Genomic DNA, 19,966 nt, shown 5'->3' with positions numbered 1-19,966 from the left:
CCTGCTCTCATATGGGCTGTATGGTAGCTTCCTGATAAGTAAGAATATTGACTCAGGATGTGGTTAGAAAGCTGTATGTACATGTCTGAAATGACATATTGCAAAGCGAGCATGTTCAGAGCATGTTCAGTGATGAATACAGTCCCATATCCATGGTGCCTGTCTGTCATTCTCCTCCACCGCTGCCTGGCCTGCACTTTCCTTTCTCTGCCGGGGAACAATAAGTGGCACCAGCAACTCAATGTGATGAATCCTATCTCAGCCAACACACGCGCTCCTTCACTGCTCAAGCCAGTGCAGTCCAAAAACATTGAATGTATTGATCAACAGTCTGTTTTTTTTTTTTGTTTTTTTTCAGTATTTCAGACAAAAAGCCAGGAAGGCGAGGCTAGCTCCTGGAGGGATTTGAATAGTGAAACACAAAATGTTGTGCTTCTGTTCTGTATATCTGTGGAAAGTTTTAGCACAAGGTGTGGGAGTTTAAACTTCTTCCGCGGTCAACTGACGGGTCAGTACAAATGCACTTATTAAGGGAGGAGCTGGAGAGGGACGAGCAAACAACCACACAGACACTGCTCTTCTCTTTAAGCCTCAAGGCTCAATAGTTCCCCCTTTCTGAACCAAAATAGATTTGTTTCAAATGATGTTACACAAACTTTCATGCCTCCTTTATGTTGGCATGGATGTTAAACCATACATCCACTAGAGGGCACCACTCAGAGTCAAAAGTTAAAGTTACCCCATATGGAGAATTCTTTTCACAAACTGACAGCCAGAGGTGGGAAGTAACTACATACAAATACTTTGTTACTGTCCTTAGGTCGATTTATTATTTATTTCTTTAGCAACTTTTTTCTTTTACTCCCTACATCTCAACAAAAATATATGTATTTTCTACTCCTTACATTGTCAAAACAGACTTGTTACTTTTGTTTCATCATGGAATTTTTCTTGTATATGTGTGTCATTCCACACCACCTTCTCAACTCAGCATCAAAATTGATTAAAATCAAACTGAATAGGTAACTAGTAACTAGACATACAGTGATGTAGAAGACATAATAAGACATAAAAGATGCAACAAGACAAAAAATGCACAAGATGAAAAAGATGGAATATAACAGATTATGACATAAGAGACAAGATGAAAAGATGCAACATGACAAAAAAGTCATACTTAGACAAAAAAAAACATTAAAGACATAATGGAAGTTTGTGTAACATCATTTGAAACAATGTATATCAGCAGACCCACTGTCTTATAAGACGTTATGCACAGTCCTCTAAAGTCTCCTGATAAGTGCTCCAGATCAGCACCAACATGAACAGAACCTGGCGGTGCTCCATGATGAACCATAACCAGGTAGAAATTGGGCCATTCGTTGTTTTTTGATCCGCCGACTGTATGACCAATAAAGTTTTGCCTTTGTGAACACAGTCCTGACCAGTTGCAAAATTGAACAACTCATCATCTCGCACTGGTTCGATTCAAAACCAGACCTTCAGGTGTGAACGCACCCTTAAAACCAGAAACTAACATTAATATCACTTCTTCAAAAGTTGCTTCCAAAGATTTGTGATTACTAGGCTGCAGTGCTGTATGTCTCTATCAATTCAACAGAGTTGGGAGTAGTTATGTGGGCCATATAGTATGGTGTGTGTGTGTGTGTGTGTGTGTGTGTGTGTGTGTGTGTGTGTGTGGTCTACAGTGTAGGTTTCTTGCTGATCCAGCTCCTAGCAGTGCAGAACAAAGAACAGATTGTCTCAGAGGAGAGAATTTAATAAACCAATACGTGGAAGAATGAGAGGGAGAAGGAGGGTGAGAGGATTGAGTTGTTTTATCGTGATTCCCACTTTTAGAATCAATCTCCCCCTGCGAACACACACATTCATATTGAGACAAAAACACTCACAACAAGCATAAACATACTTTGTATCTTGCAGTGTTCCAAAAACACATCCATACATTTGGCAGAGTTGGCCTTTTATTAAAGATGTGGCCTGGTTCAGTCTCTATTTGCTGTTCACACACAGCTGTGGACAGTAGCCAGGGCCTGTATTTACCTCAGCTGCACACAGAAACAGTCTTAAAGCCTCTGGAAATTTGCCTCAAGTAATATATGATAAAAACTTTGAGTGTCTCATACAGCGTCCACAACAATCTGATAAAAAATAAATGATCATGACTATGATTGCGTTTACATGCAGGTATCCTAAATTTGAGCCTTATATATGATGTTTACATGGAACATGAGAAAAGTGGTTATTCAAATCCATATATATACATACATATATATATAGAGAGAGAGATAGACAGATAGATAGATAGATAGATAGGGGCACTACCCACCCCTGCAATCTAACTGGCCACCCTAAGTGGCATCCCATTATTCTCAAGTATGACTGGCTGACGTTGGACTGTTAGTTCCAGCCAATTGTGCGAAAAGATAAGATAAGATGAACTTTTTTGATCTCACACTGGGGAAATTCATGTTGCAGCAGCTCAAAAAGAAAAAGGGGTGACTGATAATAGAATACTTAATAAAGATCAAATAAAAGATAAATATATACATAAAAATATAAAATATAAACTACTAAATTTATCAAAACTATTCAGATAAGACTATATACACCCTTTAATACAGGTACATGGAGACATTTTGATATATGGACAGATATATGGGTATACTGTATACGGATAACTGTGCAGGATAATTGCACACAAGTCATGATACACATGATGTGTAGCATTATAATTAAAAGAAAAATAATGTAGATAGTGTTGCCTTGTAAAGACAGATTGCACTGAGACAGATCGGATAGCACAGAATACAAGCAGCCAAATTCCACAGTTTGAGAAATAAATATTGCACAGAAGATGATTACTGATTATTTATAGGAGTTAGGTGTATAGGTGTTTTTCATAAAGTTAAATTACTTTTTGGATCATTTAACAACACAGACCTCTACATTCATTTATGCCACAGACATCACAGACATGACTATTTATCCTTTGAATAAAAAATAAACAGGAAACTGCAAGATAATTTAATGTTAGTAATTAAAGAATGTCCTTTATGGATCAGAGACATGGAGAATGACAAAAAGGACGTTGGAGAAGATCCAGACATTCATCAACGGCTGTTTGAAGCACATTTTTAAGATCAGTTGGCTGAGAAAAATCAGCAACAAGGAGCTGTGGCAGAGAAGGAGACAGGAGCCAGTACAGATCCTGAAGCATATGTGGGGACGGATCAGCCGCACCTTGAGGAAACCGACATCTAGCTCTACAAGCCAGGCCCTGGCCTGGAACCTGCGGGGGAAACATAAGAGAGCCCAAGAAAAACTGGAGGCGGGAAACAGAGGCAGAGCTCAAGAGGCAGGGGACCAGCTGGAAAGAGTTAGACAGTCCAGACACTTCCAGACAATTTCCTTTTAGGGGCAGGGGCAAAAGATAAATGAATGAAAGAAAACTGAACATTCATTTATGTCAGAGATTTACTCAAATTGATGAGATATCTCATCATTTAAGACACAACACTTCCCTGCCACTGACAAGATATTCTGTCAAGTGCTGTTATCACTGCTGGGCAATAGGAGATGCTGTGATGGATCATCTGACAAAAAATTGTCACTCCAAGAAGAAGACAACCACTGGAATTGAACAGCAGAAGAAGATGATCTATAACAGGAAAGTATTGGTTCTCAGCTGCAGATCTACGGGTCAGATAGCAGCGTGACCCGGCCAGAACCTGTGCACAGAGCCTGGCCACAGAGCACGGGTACAGAGCGGGACTCCCCAAACCTCCACAGCAGCCGGTACACAGCGAGGTTACTTACACCGCAGCCCCTGGGACTCATGCTGCAACAGGGGCAGAGAGCACTCCAGTTCCTGGGCCTCTCAGACAGAGCTGGGTATCACAGCTAATGCTAACTACACTGGTGACAGTGATGTCACACACATAATATAAAGTGATAAAAACCACAAATAAAAATGTGAAGTCAATATTCTGATTAAAAATGTCTCTTGCACAGAAAATCACTGCTTTCTCAGTTTTTTGTCTGAAAAGTGGATTTTTTGATGCAACCAACCAACATTCAAGTGCTGATAAAAAAAAGAATGAATGAAGCTGGAACAAAACATTTTTATGTTTGAAACTAGAAGATCTGTTCTCTCTTTTGATGTATTCCATGTTAACATATTCATAGAAGTGAATATTCTGTGGGTGTTGGAAAATCAGTGAATTTTGTCAAAAATGCTGGCACTGGCTGGCAACTTTTTGTAACACTGGTGGCACAAGGGGCACAGTGTGTCAAACAGCCTCTGTCTTCTCAAATCTGTAAAATCTTACAAACTACAACAGAAACTTCAGTAAAACCGTTTTTTTGCCATCATCCAACTTTTCTGGCATGGAAACATCTTTTGAGCTCCTGAGGCTGAAAAACAGCTTAATGTGTATTTTTTCAGAAAAAAATGTGATCTATCAGAGGTAAATGGCAAATTTTGACTGTATATGCTGTTTATATTGCTTGTAACTGAGAAAAAGCAAACATCTGTTAAGTGTTTTTACATAAACCTATGGCTGTATTGATTTAGAAAACAAACAGTAATGTGAGGGGACCATCAGACACACCAACTCTGGCTGAGTAACAAAAACATGAACACCACACAACAAGGGTTAAAAGTCAGCAGACTGCAGGAAATAAACTCTCTGAAACTCAAATTTCTTTGCTATTGAAATAATCCCTATTTTTGAGGACATACACACACATGCATGCATACACACACACATTGACAGACAACTATCAAAGCTGTATTTGGTTCTAGTTCTTAGTGGTGAGAAAGCAGCAAACACAGCACAGATTGCTTTTAAGCAGCAGGTAATGATGTTGATGGCAGTGTTTCGCAGGGGAGAAGTTTGCACAAGCCATCTGCGCTTTGGAGTTAAATCAATGGAAACAAAGATAAATGAAGAGATATCAAGGAGAGGAATCTCCATAGTTTTCAGGATGAAGTCTGAGCAGCAGGACCTCAGCTGACCCCGTCTCCTGGTGGGGCGTGGAGGTGGGGGGGGGGTCAGTAAAACACCATTGCATATTTACAAAAGCCTTCGTGGAGGTTCACTGCAAAGGAAAATAAAAACAGCTGCAGCAAAGTTCACTCCTCTGTCATCAGCAGGCAGCAGGATACAGTCTCTCAGACAGCTCCTGTACAGTAATTGATAAGTGAAGCAGTTACACAGATAATGTATTAGTTAATCATGTGGCAGATTGATAGCACAAGTCATTTTCTGGCTGAGAGCAACAACACATTATGTTAACAAGCGATAACACACACTCAACACATCACCTACAACCTGCCAGGAATACTAGACAGGTAGGCTTCTCATGCTTGATCTCACAGGAGACAAAGAACTCTAGTCTGGAGGTGAATATGTATTGTATTAGACATTATTTTATTGCCACCCTTGTGCCCCATGTTAAAAAAAAAGACTGCAGAAGTGCCCCTTGGCAACTCTGGTAGAAACACATATAAATGTCATCTGGAGTTCTATGGTGAGGAAATTTAATTGGGCCTGAAAAGTTGAGCCTGAAAAGGCCCAACAAAATTCAGTCTGAACCCGACCCAAACCTGTCCCTCATTAGCATATTTCTGCCTGAAAGCTGATTACAGCCAGACATTTTTCTAAACAAGCTTCCCTCTTTGTACAAAACAGTAGGAGTGACAGGGACAGTGACAGGGACAATACATGGGGGGAATTTGAAAAATGAATGAGAAAAAAAAACTACTATTACTGATAATACTAACAATAACAATAGTTAAATCAATCTGCTCCTGCTTGCAACTTTCCTCACATGATCCAGCTGAAAATGTCTTTTTCTTTCATTTTACAATCAGGAAAAAAAAAAGGAAAGTCCACCTCCAGTCATGTTATAAACAATTTAAAATGCTCATTAATTATGTTTGTTGTGTTTTTATTTTTATTTTATTTTTATTTTTTGTAAAATAAGTTCAAAAACCTTGTTAAAAAGTCTTACATATAGCTGTACACCTTGCCTTCATTTTGTATTCTGGAATCATGAATATGCAAATAGTCCCCACACCCTCACACCCTCACAGCCAGACCTCCACCTCTCTATACCTGCACCTGGCTTCTCTGTTTTGTTAGCTAATCACAGTACCTGTCTACATCTAGCTTCTCCAGTGGGCGGGGCATCGCCACTAATATGTATAGCGCCACCCCCCTCGATTAACAGGATTGGTTCCTTAGGTCATCATATACCAGCCTGACTGAATGTTTTTTTTTTTTTTTTTAGACTGTTCTTGTTCACTGCAGTTTCAACTCAAGAAATGATCAGACATTTTTTCCAATGCTTACTGCTTATCTTCTCCTGATATGTCTTGTAACACATGAAAGACACAACATGGACATGTTACCAAGGTTAAAAACCTGACTTTCACTGGAGTGGGGTCAATAGATGAGTAGTTTGATCTATAATTTTTTTAATGTACTTTCGATTTGGTAATTAAATAATGGAAATCTGTGAAAATATAAATGTTGCCTTCACCAATCCTCTACGGATTCTTACCATGGCATTTTCAATGCGTGTTTTTTAATTTCAAATGGTATGAATTTTAAACTGGTGAGGCAACTGAATATTTTACATTAGTATAGTAGTATTATATTTATTCAAATTTTAAACAGTAGCTCTGTTTTTTCATTCCTTACCATTATGGCACGGTATTGCTTGACCTGGACAAAATACAAAGGTTTGTCCTGCAAGGCCATCATGGAAATACCAAAATTTAAACATCTAGCACTGTTATCAGACCTTTATTTTGAAAAGGCTCAGTGCTGTGTTCATTGGTAATGATAATGAACTGTATCTTTTATATTAAACTGTAACTTTATTCACTCAGTGCTGCACATCCATGTTGTTTATGTTGTTCTTCTTCTACTTTTGCTTCTACTATCATTGTAACCTGTCTGCAGCCTGCATGGTTCACTGTAAAACATCAAGTTTTGGATTTTGACAACAAAAGTTCTTCACATGCAGTTCAGAAAGGGTGACCAACAGTAGAGGTGCCCTGTATAGAACACTTCTGATCATGCTTTTATTAGAGATTATTATAGACATTATTAGGACCTTATATCATTTGTGTCTGGCCCACAGCAGCCTGATCAATTTCTCCTGTGGACCCCCATGAAAAATAATTACCCACCCCTGCCCAAGAGACATATAAACTGTCCTACATGCCAGAAAAGCAGCTGGCCTTTATGTCCCTCTAAATGGTTAAATAGTTCATAGTTCTCTGTGTTTTTATTACTGAGTAGTTGTTATACTATATAAGTCACATTATGAAACAAACTGAATCTGATTGGAAATGTTTCACCATAAATGCATCATTACTTTTGGTTGTGCCCCGCCATGCACAGCCGGTGTCCTTTTTATGTTTTGGCCCCTGCCCCTCAGACAGCCTCAGTCTGCCACTGATTCAGACATTTCAACCTGCCTCTCTCCTGCATGTTTTAAAAGCCTCCAGTGAACATAAATCTATTAGTGAAATATGAGTCTTTATAGCCCTTATAGTTTGGAGATTTGCTAGTTAGTGTGTAGAAAAGCTTCGAAAGGCTAGTTACCCTAAATTCCTTGTTGTGTTGGAATATTTAAATAATTAATGAAGGTATCCACGCTGTGCCAGCTGTGTGTGAAATAAACAGGATTTTGGAGGGGCTCGAGTGTGTGTCTCTGCTATCATTTTGGTTCTGAGCAGAAGGAAACGCAAGGGAACATAATGCACTGAAAAAATGGAGGCTGTCTGTCTCCTCAATCTGCTCTATCACTACATTTTTATTTATTTTTTATTATTTATTAATGTATTTATAATCATTTATCATCTCCGGCCATTGTGCAGCATCTTGTCCATGAGCTCCTGTCTCCAACAGCAGCTCTGAGCCTGGTTTTAATCATGGCTCAGGTCTGGTCTTACAATAGATTTACAGAAATGCAGGTTTACTTGAGCCTTTTAAGACCCATAGTTATTTAAAAAAATAAAAACTCATGTGTGAACTTGTTTTATAATATTTTCACTGACATGTCTTACTATAAGTGTAATGGGTGGATCATTTTGTGGTGATATAAACTGTAACACTGTAATATTCATCTTGACAGGACAGAAAAAAAAATGTTTCTGACTCTCTGGAGAAAGCAGAGTTTGGATGGATTTGAATTTGATGGAGCTCAGGACTCATCCTGAGGACAGCTGCGTTCCTCCACACGATTTAACAGTGAAACTGGGAGTGTGTGAGGAAAAGCCTTCCAGTTTGATGTTTAGAAAAAAAAACCCAGACAGATCCTGTCGCTATGTCAGGAGATTTAAATCATTAATGATGTTGCTGCTGTTGTGCCATCCGTGCATAAAATTATGCGTATCCCTCTCTCAAATCAGACACTGTAGATGACACACATATCACTCTTACTGATGTGTGAGGACTACAGGTATTTAATGAATGTCAAAGACCCTGACAGTCTACAAGCTGTTGTGGACATCTTATTTACCAAACAGACAGGGCTGGGGAGTAAAGGATTACATGTAATGGGATTATGTAATCTGGATACAAAAGAAGGTAATTGTAGAGTTACGGAAAGAAAGATGTAATCAGATTACAGATACATTTAGTAAAAATGGGGATTATTAACAGGATTAGAGTTTTAAAATAAAGAATGATATCCTATCATGACCTCTAGTGAAAAAGTGCTTCAATAGGTGGAAAGTTCAACATTTTTTGCCTTTAAATCAATCAATCAATCAATAAATTGAGCATGAAAAGGGAAGGGATAGCTGGACAAACTAATAAACCTAATAAAAACTAATAAAAACAATGAACATAAAATATTTAGAGCTGCAACAATAAATATATTATTAATAGACCAATCTATATGGATGTATTATATATATTATATAAACAATTTCACCATATTTTATATTGAGGTAATCCAAAAGTAAATGAAAGTAATCAAGTTACATTACTTTAATATTGTGATGCTTGTATTATGTTCCTGACTACATCAGATGTTTCTTCAGAGCTACACAGAATTACACTCATGTGGATGACATTATTGCTATGAAATAAGATTTTCTTGCAAATAAAACTCAAAACAATCTGTGAAAAGAGGTAGAAGTTCAAATAGAATAGTCAATTTTTCATCTATGATCTGCAAATCTGCAAATGCAAACTTCACATCATGATTATAGTGACCAAAATGATCTTGGTTATCACTATTGTCGCTGTTTTGTTCAAATGTGCTGAAAATATTAAAAAAAGTACTGATTCACACTTTGAGATCATTTCACCAAGTTTTATATTGGAAAGCTCTGAGTGATTTGAAACGGCATCATGTCCCATGTTTCATTGCTGTGTCTGCATCTGGAGACTGCTGCTAACTGCAGTTGATGCTGGGCAGTTTTTACTGTTACTTTTTCTAAATGCAGTAATCAAAGTCAGTTATCGCATTAATTAAAATTTGAAACGGTAATACTGATTGCCTGGAATTCATCACGAAACCAATTATCATTTCATCCCTACTGCAGACAGTTCACATTTGGATGTGAGTAAGAGTATAATCAGCTGCATAATACATATGAAAAAAGCACTGTTACAATTGTGGTGGTTCTCTCATAAAACCACTTTCCTTGAGTGGCCCTGTCTCCTAGGTTTTTGAAGGATATGCAATAACAACCAAAATATGTTTAAGGGCATTTTAATTAAAGGGCAAATGTGGAAGATATTTACTGTAATTAATCATAAAATGATCACAATGTGTCATCTGAGATCAAGGAAACGTGTCAAGTTGAGATACCCACTTCACTTGACATGAATGATGCAGTTATGGTGTCCTTTGAAATTTCCATTCTGGGCTAGAATAACTGCTTTGTATTTGTGTAATGTTTCTCATTAATCGGTTCAAATTAAAGCAGACTTTTCACAGAATGAAGAAGTGTCTGTTTAGGAAATGTAAGAAATCTGTAATCTTATAGAAGGCATAGATGTTTATGACTGTTAAATTGATCAAAATGTATATAACAACGAGCCTAGCATGCAGCTGTCAAAAGCTAATGCTTTTGAAGCTTTTTACATGCAGCAAAGCCACTCACAGCGTTATTCTCTCGTCTTTGAGTCCACCACAATCCTCCCAATGTCTGACTTGGCCTTCAGTGATTTATTGTCCGCACTGGCTATTTTTGACTTAATGTCATCAGGTTTAGCAAGCAGCTATCATTCATCACTGTCAAACTGAACAGTGTTGTCCCATTGTTTGGAAGAATTTGAAGTCAAAGGTTGAGTTGCAGACTTTTACAATAAATTCCTGCTGGCTGCTTTACTGTGTTAGCTGATATCAATGACAAAAATACGGTACAATCCTTTTCATTTCTGATTTCTCCAGGGAAAAAAATATTATTTTATTGTATTTGTTATATTGCTCTCACCTGTTGCCCACCTGCATCCACTGATACCTGACTCTTAACTTCACTACCATCTATTGGATTTTAGGATGTATGGCATTTAATACTGCTGGTCAAATTCCCTGTTTTGCAATGTTAATAAAGTGAAAAATAATTTGTGTCCACCATGTGATTCAGATCCTTTTCTAAATATTTACCGTTCTACTCTGGCCCATGCTCTACCCTTCCACCAAGTTTCTTGTAAATTTTGACAGTAATTTTTTTCACAGTCCTGCTGACAAATAGACACACAGTGCTGAAAACAAAACCTCCTTGGTGGAGGTAATAACAGGTGTTTAGTGATTTTGGAGAGGCCTGTGTGTGCATGCCACCACCAAGTAAAGCCACGGAAATTGGCGTGCAACTGCGATAAGAAGTGGTCTGAACAGGTTTTGATGCAAATGCAATTTTGTGTCAAAATGAGTGCCAAAATTGCACTGCACAGCCGAATCAGCATGAACACATCCTCAGCAGAGCCTGTCCTCCCACCACAGCGCTAACACGTTCATTTGGTGCCAGGAAATTACCAGACAGGTATACAAGCATTAAAAAAAAAAAAAAAACACACACACACACATAAATACATAATGCATAAAAACTATGTTTGCTCTGGCACTAGCTTTGTGCCTGCAGGAAAATGCTTAGGACTACACCATCATACATGAACTTGTAGACATGTAGACATGCTTCAGTTCAAGTTCCTGTGTCTCTGTCTACAGCACACATGAAATGTGTTGTGTGGTTGACACGTACCTTGGTATCTGAGCAGGACTGATCCGACCTGTGGCCTCTGGCTGTGGAAGCGGATGGAGATCTGATTGCTGTGGCTTCGTACCACCAACCCCCTCATCAGGATGGACTCGTTGGCCAGCATGGTGTTCTCCCTGTGGCCCACATCTTCAAACACCACCTTGTCTCCCTCAGACAGATTGACATTCATCACCTGACAGAAAACACAGGACAGAGAGATTAGACCATTTAGGTGTCATATAAAACAAAAACAACATAAGATTCTGGGATGTAGAGTCTCTCAGGACCTGAAGCAAAGGACTAACATGGACTATTATCATAAAGGCCCAGCAGCATTCTGCCACTGTGGCAGCTGAGGATCTTCAGCTTGGTACAGGAGCTGATCATCCCATTCTACTCAGCGACCAGTGACAGAAAATAGGTCCAATGTTTGGACCTATTTTTCAACTGATAAGATTGTGACAGGATTAGTTAACTGATCAACCATTTTAAATATGTTTTTAATAAAAAATAATAAATAATAAATAAAATAAAAAGTTATCTGATTTCAGCTTCTTAAATGTGAATATTTTCTGGTTTCTTTACTCATCTCTGACAGTGAACTAAATATTCTTGAGTTGTGGACAAAACAAGACATTTGATGATGTTATTTAGGACTTTGACAACATTTTCTGACATTTTATGGACCAAACAACTAATCAATCCCTGTGGCTTTGACAAAAAAAACTGTATGCATTTACATACTTTTCATTTATTGTTGTAGGCCTAAAATGCTTCTTTAATCATAAAAAGCCGCCCTCATTAGATTTTTAAGTTTTTTACGAACTCAAACTCTTAAGTTTTGAAATAAACGAAACAAAGTTTTGCTGACCTGTAATCTTTTGTAATTTTCTTTAGACAAACTTGAACTTGGTGAAACAATAAGTGTGATCTGTTATTATTTGGGTGCATGAAAATAAAATGGTTGCAATTGAAAACCATTGTTTACTTTCACTCTCAGAGTTTGAGCTGGGCTCAGAACTCTGAAAGTATTATTGAATTAAGTTGATGTGATGTAAATTCCAATTTCTCATGTTATCCTGTATTTGCACATTGTAGGTACCTAAGGACGGGATGGAGAGGAGGGTCTGATATACTGTGCATCACATAGCCAGAATTGCTATACTGTTTTCTGACTGTCCTGTACCATCATATGATAGCAATATGAGACTCACACATTCCTGACCTTGCAGTTATCAGTGTGTATAAAACACTGACACCTTCTCTGTTGTGGGCTCACTCTGCCCAGCTCATTCTCTGACTGTGCTGTGAGTCCGTCTGCAGACACCTGAGCAAACCTTACAGACTTTGTGCTTTATTCAACAGAAACTGTCACCACATTGCTTTGAAATTTTGAGTTTTCTTAACCTTTTCCTTTTCAGTGTATACCAAAAATGTTTTAATATTTTATCAACTAAAATGTGGGTCATAACCTACGTCTTTGATTCAGCGCCTTTTCCCTCTAAATTTTGCAGGTTTCCAGTCTTGAGTCTCTTTTGGCTTGCTATGGATGCCAAATCTAATAAAAAAAAATTCTTAGAGAGTTTAATAGTGGTAGGTCCAGACAGATTTTCTATTCTTTTTCTTTCTTTTTAACCAAAAAGGCTCTTTTGCGAGTAAAGGTTGCAGTCCTCTGTGCTAAAAAAAATCAGCATATTCAATATTGAGTAATCCAAAAGTAATGGAAAGTAATTATTAGTTTAACACTGTGATATAAGATTATTTTACTGACTACATTTTTAACAGGTAATTAGTAACTGTATCAGAATACATTTTTAAAGTAACCCTGAATACATACAGCATAAACAGAACGATATATACAGGAAGTGTGTTGTCTGTCTTTGTCTTTTTGTACATTTGTTCTTTGCATTGTGTGTAACTTTATCCAGAGGTAGAATAAAACTTTCCTTGTATGGTTAAACATTCCTGACCAGTGCATTTAGAAATGTGACTGTGACTCAGTGAGGGATTGTGCAGAGAGGAACACAGCACCACATGTGACTGTGCTGTTTACCGACCATATAAGCTGAGTAGAAAGCTGGTCACAAACAGCGTCTCTCCCTGCCCGTCACAGACATGCATGCATGCATATGTAAATCACATGTAATTTCACTATTTACATAATACGTATTTGCAGTCACGGCCATTCACATCAAAATTGCGCCCAACTCGCTAACACTTTACTACAGCGGCTCCACACATTATTCTGGATAATTTCAAAAGAGGCACAAAGGCTTCGCGCACACTTTATCCACTCAGAGTGGCAGCCATTATTGTCGCCACACCGCGTCCTATTCATCAGCCAGCGAGACAGCAAAGCACAGAGACTTCCAATTTCAGACCAGTTAATAAAACGCTCCTATTATGAGCGGGCCTCGGGGCACAGGAGTGCCAGCCTTCATGGATTAATTTTACATCTGAAGCTATTTGCACTTATAATTTGTGATGAAGGGGTTATTACTTGCACAGTTCAATTGCTTGTTTGTGCTTAAACTTGCATGAAAAATCAGCACTCTGGCGGAGTGAAGGACGCTGACCTGACAGACTCGGGAGGCGACCTCGACCCCTGGTTCAATCACCCTCTGTGACAAGTGCAGAGTTAAACATTTCATTAACACCACATCAGTGTTTGGGAGTCTGCTTTGCATAACACTCGGGCACAAATCAAAAGTAGGAAATATGGAAAAGCCAAAAGGACGATGTAGAGCTCAGTGATTACACTGCAGATAGGCCTGATAATTGTCAGCTTGTCTCCTTCGCTGACAGCACGTCTGGTGAGAAATGTCGCTTTTATCAGCTTTTATCACGCCAGGTATATCTTTATTCAGGCGTTAAAAGGAAGGAGGCGTCTTGTCTTCATGTGGCCCTCCATAGATCATATCGACTGCCTCCTATCTCACAGAGCTGGGAGATGAAGCCACAGCTCTCCAGAGAAAAGCTGCCGAGGGAGTCTGTGCTGATACACACTGACAGGACACAAGTGTCACGTAACAGTGTGTTCCAGCACCAAATGGTGTTTGTTTTAACACAGCAATGTCTTATGTCATTTTGTGTTATCAGAATGCCTTTTTTTGTTTTTTGCATGTCATTTCATGTCCTTCTGTGAGGTAGTGTAAAGCAGTGTTTCCCAACCCTGGTCCTCAGAGCTCACTGTCCTGCATGTTTTAGATGTTTCACTGCTCCAACACACCTGATTCAAATGATCAGGTTGTTGTCAGGCTTCTGCAGAGGCTTGATGATGAGTTGATCATTTGAATCAGGTGTGTTGGAGCAGAGAAACATCTAAAACATGCAGGACAGTGAGCTCTGAGGACCAGGGTTGGGAAACGCTGGTGTAAAGAACAGCAAAGTCTGTGTAAGGAGGAGGTGGATGGATGGGTCAAACAAACACACAGAGGCCGTGTTCCGTGTGAAACCAAAAGTCAACTTTGACTCACCCGGTTTCTGAGATCGCTTGCTCATTAAAGGGATAGTTCACCCAAAAATGAAAATTCACCTTCACGCCAATGGTCACCTGATCACCATTCACTTCCATTGTTCGGGAGATTTTGCAACCCTGTTTTACTGTGAAACTCCAGCAGTGTTTTGTGGACTAAAAAGCTAAACCTGACCTTCAGTCAGCATGAGAGTAAGTAGATAATGACTGAATTTTCAATTTTAGGTGAACTATCCCTTTAAGAAAAAAAAAGATTCATTGTGATTCACAAGAGTTTCTTTATACTTAACATAATAATACAGCTTAGTGGCTGATATGTTTCAATAATATGTAGCTAAGTAGTTCAACATTATGAATAGGTGCTGAACAGTGATTTAGCAGGTTAGCTAGTGCACATGATCACATTATGATTCACTGATAGCCTTTGGTCAAAATTGTGGATATTAAATGTTTTTTTTTTTTTTAAATAATAGACTGATTTATCTTTGCTATGTTTGGATTCATGTTAATTTGTGTTTTCATACACACATTCAATATTTCAATATTTTATTTTTGAGTAAAAAACAAAACACAAAGAACAAACAACCTTTCAAGGGTTCTTTGTAGAATAATATAGAAGATTTACCTGTAAAGCATCCTGGATGGGTTCTAGACAAAACCCTTGGAATATAAAAGCGTTATTGGTAGAACTGCCTGGGTTGGTTCTCAAAAAAAAAACCCTTGGAATATAAAAGGTTCTCAGTAGAACTCCCATGGCTAGGTTCTAGATAAAACCCTTGGAATATAAAAAAAAGTTCTCGCTTGAACCCACTGAGTATGCTCTAGATGAAACTTATGGAGTTTAAAAAGGTTCTTGGTAGAACTCTGTGGTTGGGTTGTTGTTAGCACCTTTACAAGGTGAAAAGGTTCTGGATATAACACCCAGAGAGGGTTCTGGGTGGAACCATTAACTGTAGAACCTTTCATGGATGATTGTAGGTATAACCCTTTACGTTGGAATCTGGGTAGAACTCTCTGAAAGGGTTCCAAGGAGAACATTTATTTAAAAAGGGTTCTCCTATGGTCTCCTTCTGATCTGGTTAGCATATTTATTTCAAACTTGTGAGTCATGCCACAGGTAGGTAGTGAGGGACTGTGTTACACACTTACTTTTGGTTTAAAATATAAAATGAGGGAGGAACTGATGAATTTTATCACTTAAACCCACTTAATACTGCTTATATAATATACTGTACGTACAGTCCATTACTCAATTACAGTGCACTTGTTGAAACTGAAAATTGACTTCCAGCCCACGTACAGTCAGAGCCTGAATGCAACATGAATGACTCACAGTGTACCAGCTCGGCCTCTGCAGCGTGCTTGTGTATAACAAGTCATAATGTGCCGTTAATGAACTCATGGACACAGCATCAGGATAATAGTGCGCTGAACAAAGGGCATCACCAAGTAATCACATTATGCCTTCAGCTCAGGGATAATAAAACACTTGAGGGAACATTGGGAGACGTAATCCAATTTGCCCTGGCACCAGTCCAGCTGCTGTATAACTGTACCTCACAAACATAATCACGAGGGGTGAACCCACGTCTAGAAAAAAAAAGAGTTATTACCCTGACAACATAATGGATCGCAGTACACTTTCAAATCTGAATCATTAGCTGCAGTAAATGCAGAGTGAGATATGTGAGGAAACATCAACACATCAACAAGTCAAAGTCACAGCAGAATCTGCTGACAGCTGCAGCAGTGGTTGTGGAGGCCCGATTTGTTGTGCCGCTGTTTCGCTGAGATCCTGATCGACGCGTACTCACTCTTGAACTCTTCCTCTCAAACTGTCAATTCCACTTTCACCAGTTTATTAGCTTCAACACTTATAAAAGCAGTAGTAACAGGACAAAATCAGTAAAACACACACAAATGTCTCAATTTGCCTACTTCTGTACTTACACTTCCTGTTTTGAGTGCGCAAGTGCACATTCACGTTGACATTTATGGTAAAACCAAGTGTACTGCGAGCAGTGGCAGATTAAGATGGTTTTGGGCCCCTTGGCTACTCTTTATGTGGGACCCCCCTGACCTATCATGCTTCACAAGAGAGTGGCATGCAAGGAATATTACATGTCACACACTGGCGCTGGCATACTCTCTCATTAAGATGGCTTTTACTATAGATGAATCGCTTTGTGTGTTCTGCCATCTAGCAGCGCTGCCATTACTGCGGTGGCACGTAGTGTTCGTCACGCTCAGCGTCTGCTGGCTGTGTCTAGAAGCGAACCCCAAATTTTGCAAGACTCTTGTGAGATTTTTCTTGGTTTTGGTCAAAATGTTCACTGGCCCCGGAGTTTCCTTCTAGTCACTATGTCTGCTGTTGCCTGCTGACAGTGACGTCATGGATAACTGGATTGGCGGCGTTGGACAGCAGCCCTCAGTGACTGATGAAGGTTCCTTTTAGGATGGCAACATTAATGATGTTCAAGTTTTACACAGTAGTTTGACGTTGGTTGTCATTACAGCCAGAAATAGATAATAGAGCAAAGAAAAACAGACCCCCACCACATTTAAGTGATGAAGTACTATGTGATATAGGAAAAAAATTCCTTTCTGTTAATATTTTTGATCCACTCTGACACATGGTGCTTCTCTGTACACTCAGTGGATCTCTGTAGAGTCTCTGCTCTCAGACAGCAGCTCTCTTCATCAAGTAAAGCTTTGTGTATTTTGCATTCTGTTTTTTCCATTTGACACAACTGTTGGAGCAGCTGAACTGCACAGGTTCTTCCCGAACTCCTAGACATTGTTATCAAAAGTAACATTACATAAACAGTAAGTGTAAAAGTAAAGAAATGTAAACTTCTTATGACACAGCAATGAGACACAGCAATAGACTGTTAATTGGCAGGCCTGTGAAGTCATGGATTATACATGTAACAGGTATAAAAATACAAAAAAGGTATCTATATCTCATTACAGTTATATTATTTATCAGGATTACTATTTTAAAATAAAGGACGACACATATGGTGCACACACATTATACAGTACTTCAGAAGTCTTAAGTCACACCAGTCTGGTGTCAGTGAAACCACAGCTGATGTTACAGTCAGTTCATTATTATGTTCTCGAGTATTTTGTCTTTAATTTAGTTAAGCTGAATAACATTATAGTACAGTACAAGTCCAACTGTTTATCCACTGTAGGGGCTCTCTAGAGGACACTTTATCCTCTGGAAGAGCATCCTATAAGACATTTTATCACTTCTTTTCTACTGGATGGCCACTCTGGAGGGCACTTTTGTAGTGTCTTTTTCAATTATAAGGCCATGACAGTGAGTCCACTGGTGGCGTTGCTCCAAAATGAATTAAAAACAGTAAACAAACTCCTTAATTTTACTAGAGATAAAAACTTTGTGCAAATAGTTTCTAGTGAATACACGGCAGTAGAGAGAGAAAGACAGCAGCAAGTGATGGAGACAGAGAGGCAAGAGACAGACACACAGAAACAGCAGTAGATGAAAACTGTAATATTCCAATAAACCAATGTTCATATGAAGACATTTAAGTGTTTTTCCAGCTCTAAACCCAACTCGCTAAATATTTAATGATAGGAGATATGAAGTATTCTGTTTCTACTCAATACTAATACTAATTAATAACAACAACAAACATTTTTAACATCATAATTCAGAATTAATCTGGAAAGTAAACAACAGTTTTTGAGGTGCACATTTAATTTTTTCAATGATTAAGATATGTATTCTGAATTTAAATAAGGTCCCAAAGTGCAAAACGCTCCTACAGGACTGAGCCTCCAGTGCCCCTGTTTCTGTCATGTATCTGAGCTCACACACACAAGAACTGCTGCTTTACACACCAGCACATACGGAAACATGCACAGCTCTACAATAACAGTACAAACAGTCAAAAGTCTAACTCCATCCACTTCATACAAATAATGTAAGTAATAAAATATGACCTCATCCTTTATTTTCTTTTGTCAGAACACCTTTTCATCCTCGCCATGAATTAATAAATAATATAATAATATGAAAATAAATATTGTGATAAAAAAATATTTGTTAAATGCAGTTTTTAAAAGTTTTGAGTGGCAAATGATACAAACTTTACATTGGGGGTTGATATGATGCAGAAAATTCAAGAAGAGGTTTTGTGAAAGAAAAAGGTGGATCAAAATGTGTTGGTAGCAGTGTTGTGCATGAATGTGCTAAAAGAGGAGCATTCATTGAACATGCTCATATTTTTGGTGAACAGTGAACTGAACAATTCAGTTTGCAATTAACAAACGTGAACATGAGCGTCACTCCCAAGGGAGGTAATGGCGCTCGCATCATCAGCTGATTAAAAAGTGTGATTGCAGCAGAGTGTGAATATGGACAGAAGCGTGATATAAAAAACTTCAGTTGATCATAAGGCCTCATGTTTCTCTGTCTGTCTGTAGTTTATCAGTGAAGTGTATGAACTACACTGCAGACTGGAGAAACACACAGATAGATCCACGTTACACACTCATCTCCAAACATCTGTATCTGTGGAAGCACATTTCTGCCGATATGATGGAAAAAGAAGATCCTGTAAGTAATTTAATGAGAAACTTTGTTGAGAAACTTAAGCTATTAAGTCATTATTTTGAGACAGGGGAGACCTGGGGCAATTTTAACATTTTTGCTTTTGAACTTTCCTTCATAATGTCTAATAAGGACAAGACAGTTCCATCTCAAAATAAAAAAAAAAAAGAAAAAAAGTTAACTATGAACAAGAACAAGTTCATTTTAATCTCTGTGAACTGAACTTTGAGCTAGCTCTTGTGTCTTAGTTTTGTTTTTTTTTTTACAAGGTTAATTTACTTAAATAATAAATCATAAAAATAAAACTGTTTTTCATTATGAAATGTGGAGGATGAATTTCTCACAGACTGAGAAAAGAAGTACAATTGGAGAATTTAAAGAATAAAGTATTGAAGTTTTGTCTAATATTTGTACTGTAATATTTATTTTTTTAAATAAAAATTGGAATGAGAAACTAAGATAATTTAATGTCAGTTATCAAAGTAGAGAAGAGAAATGGTAAATTAATGTGCACATTTACATACCCACACATGTATGCATGCATGCACACATATACTTCCTGCCACCCCAGCATAAGTCAGTACCCTACTTGGGCAACCCCAGTTAAAAAAGTCTGGAAATGCCCCTGATTCATTCCTTCATTTAATTA

At 38.2% G+C, this 19,966-nt stretch overlaps 1 protein-coding gene across 2 annotated transcripts in view; it reads right to left on the bottom strand.

Annotated features, from left to right (window-relative positions):
- Window positions 1-19,966, bottom strand: part of sez6b (seizure related 6 homolog b) — a 306,245-nt gene that overhangs the window by 98,725 nt on the left and 187,554 nt on the right. For both annotated transcript variants that reach the window (XM_084716798.1, XM_084716799.1), the window contains one exon: window positions 11,261-11,450. In XM_084716798.1, coding sequence (XP_084572924.1) covers window positions 11,261-11,450 — 190 coding nt within the window. The remainder of the gene's footprint in view (window positions 1-11,260; window positions 11,451-19,966) is intronic.

Source organism: Lutjanus erythropterus, chromosome 4 (assembly GCF_056507025.1).
Source record: "Lutjanus erythropterus isolate fLutEry1 chromosome 4, fLutEry1.hap2, whole genome shotgun sequence".
Lineage (NCBI taxonomy): Eukaryota > Metazoa > Chordata > Actinopteri > Lutjaniformes > Lutjanidae > Lutjanus > Lutjanus erythropterus.
This window is presented reverse-complemented; position numbering and strand designations above follow the sequence as displayed.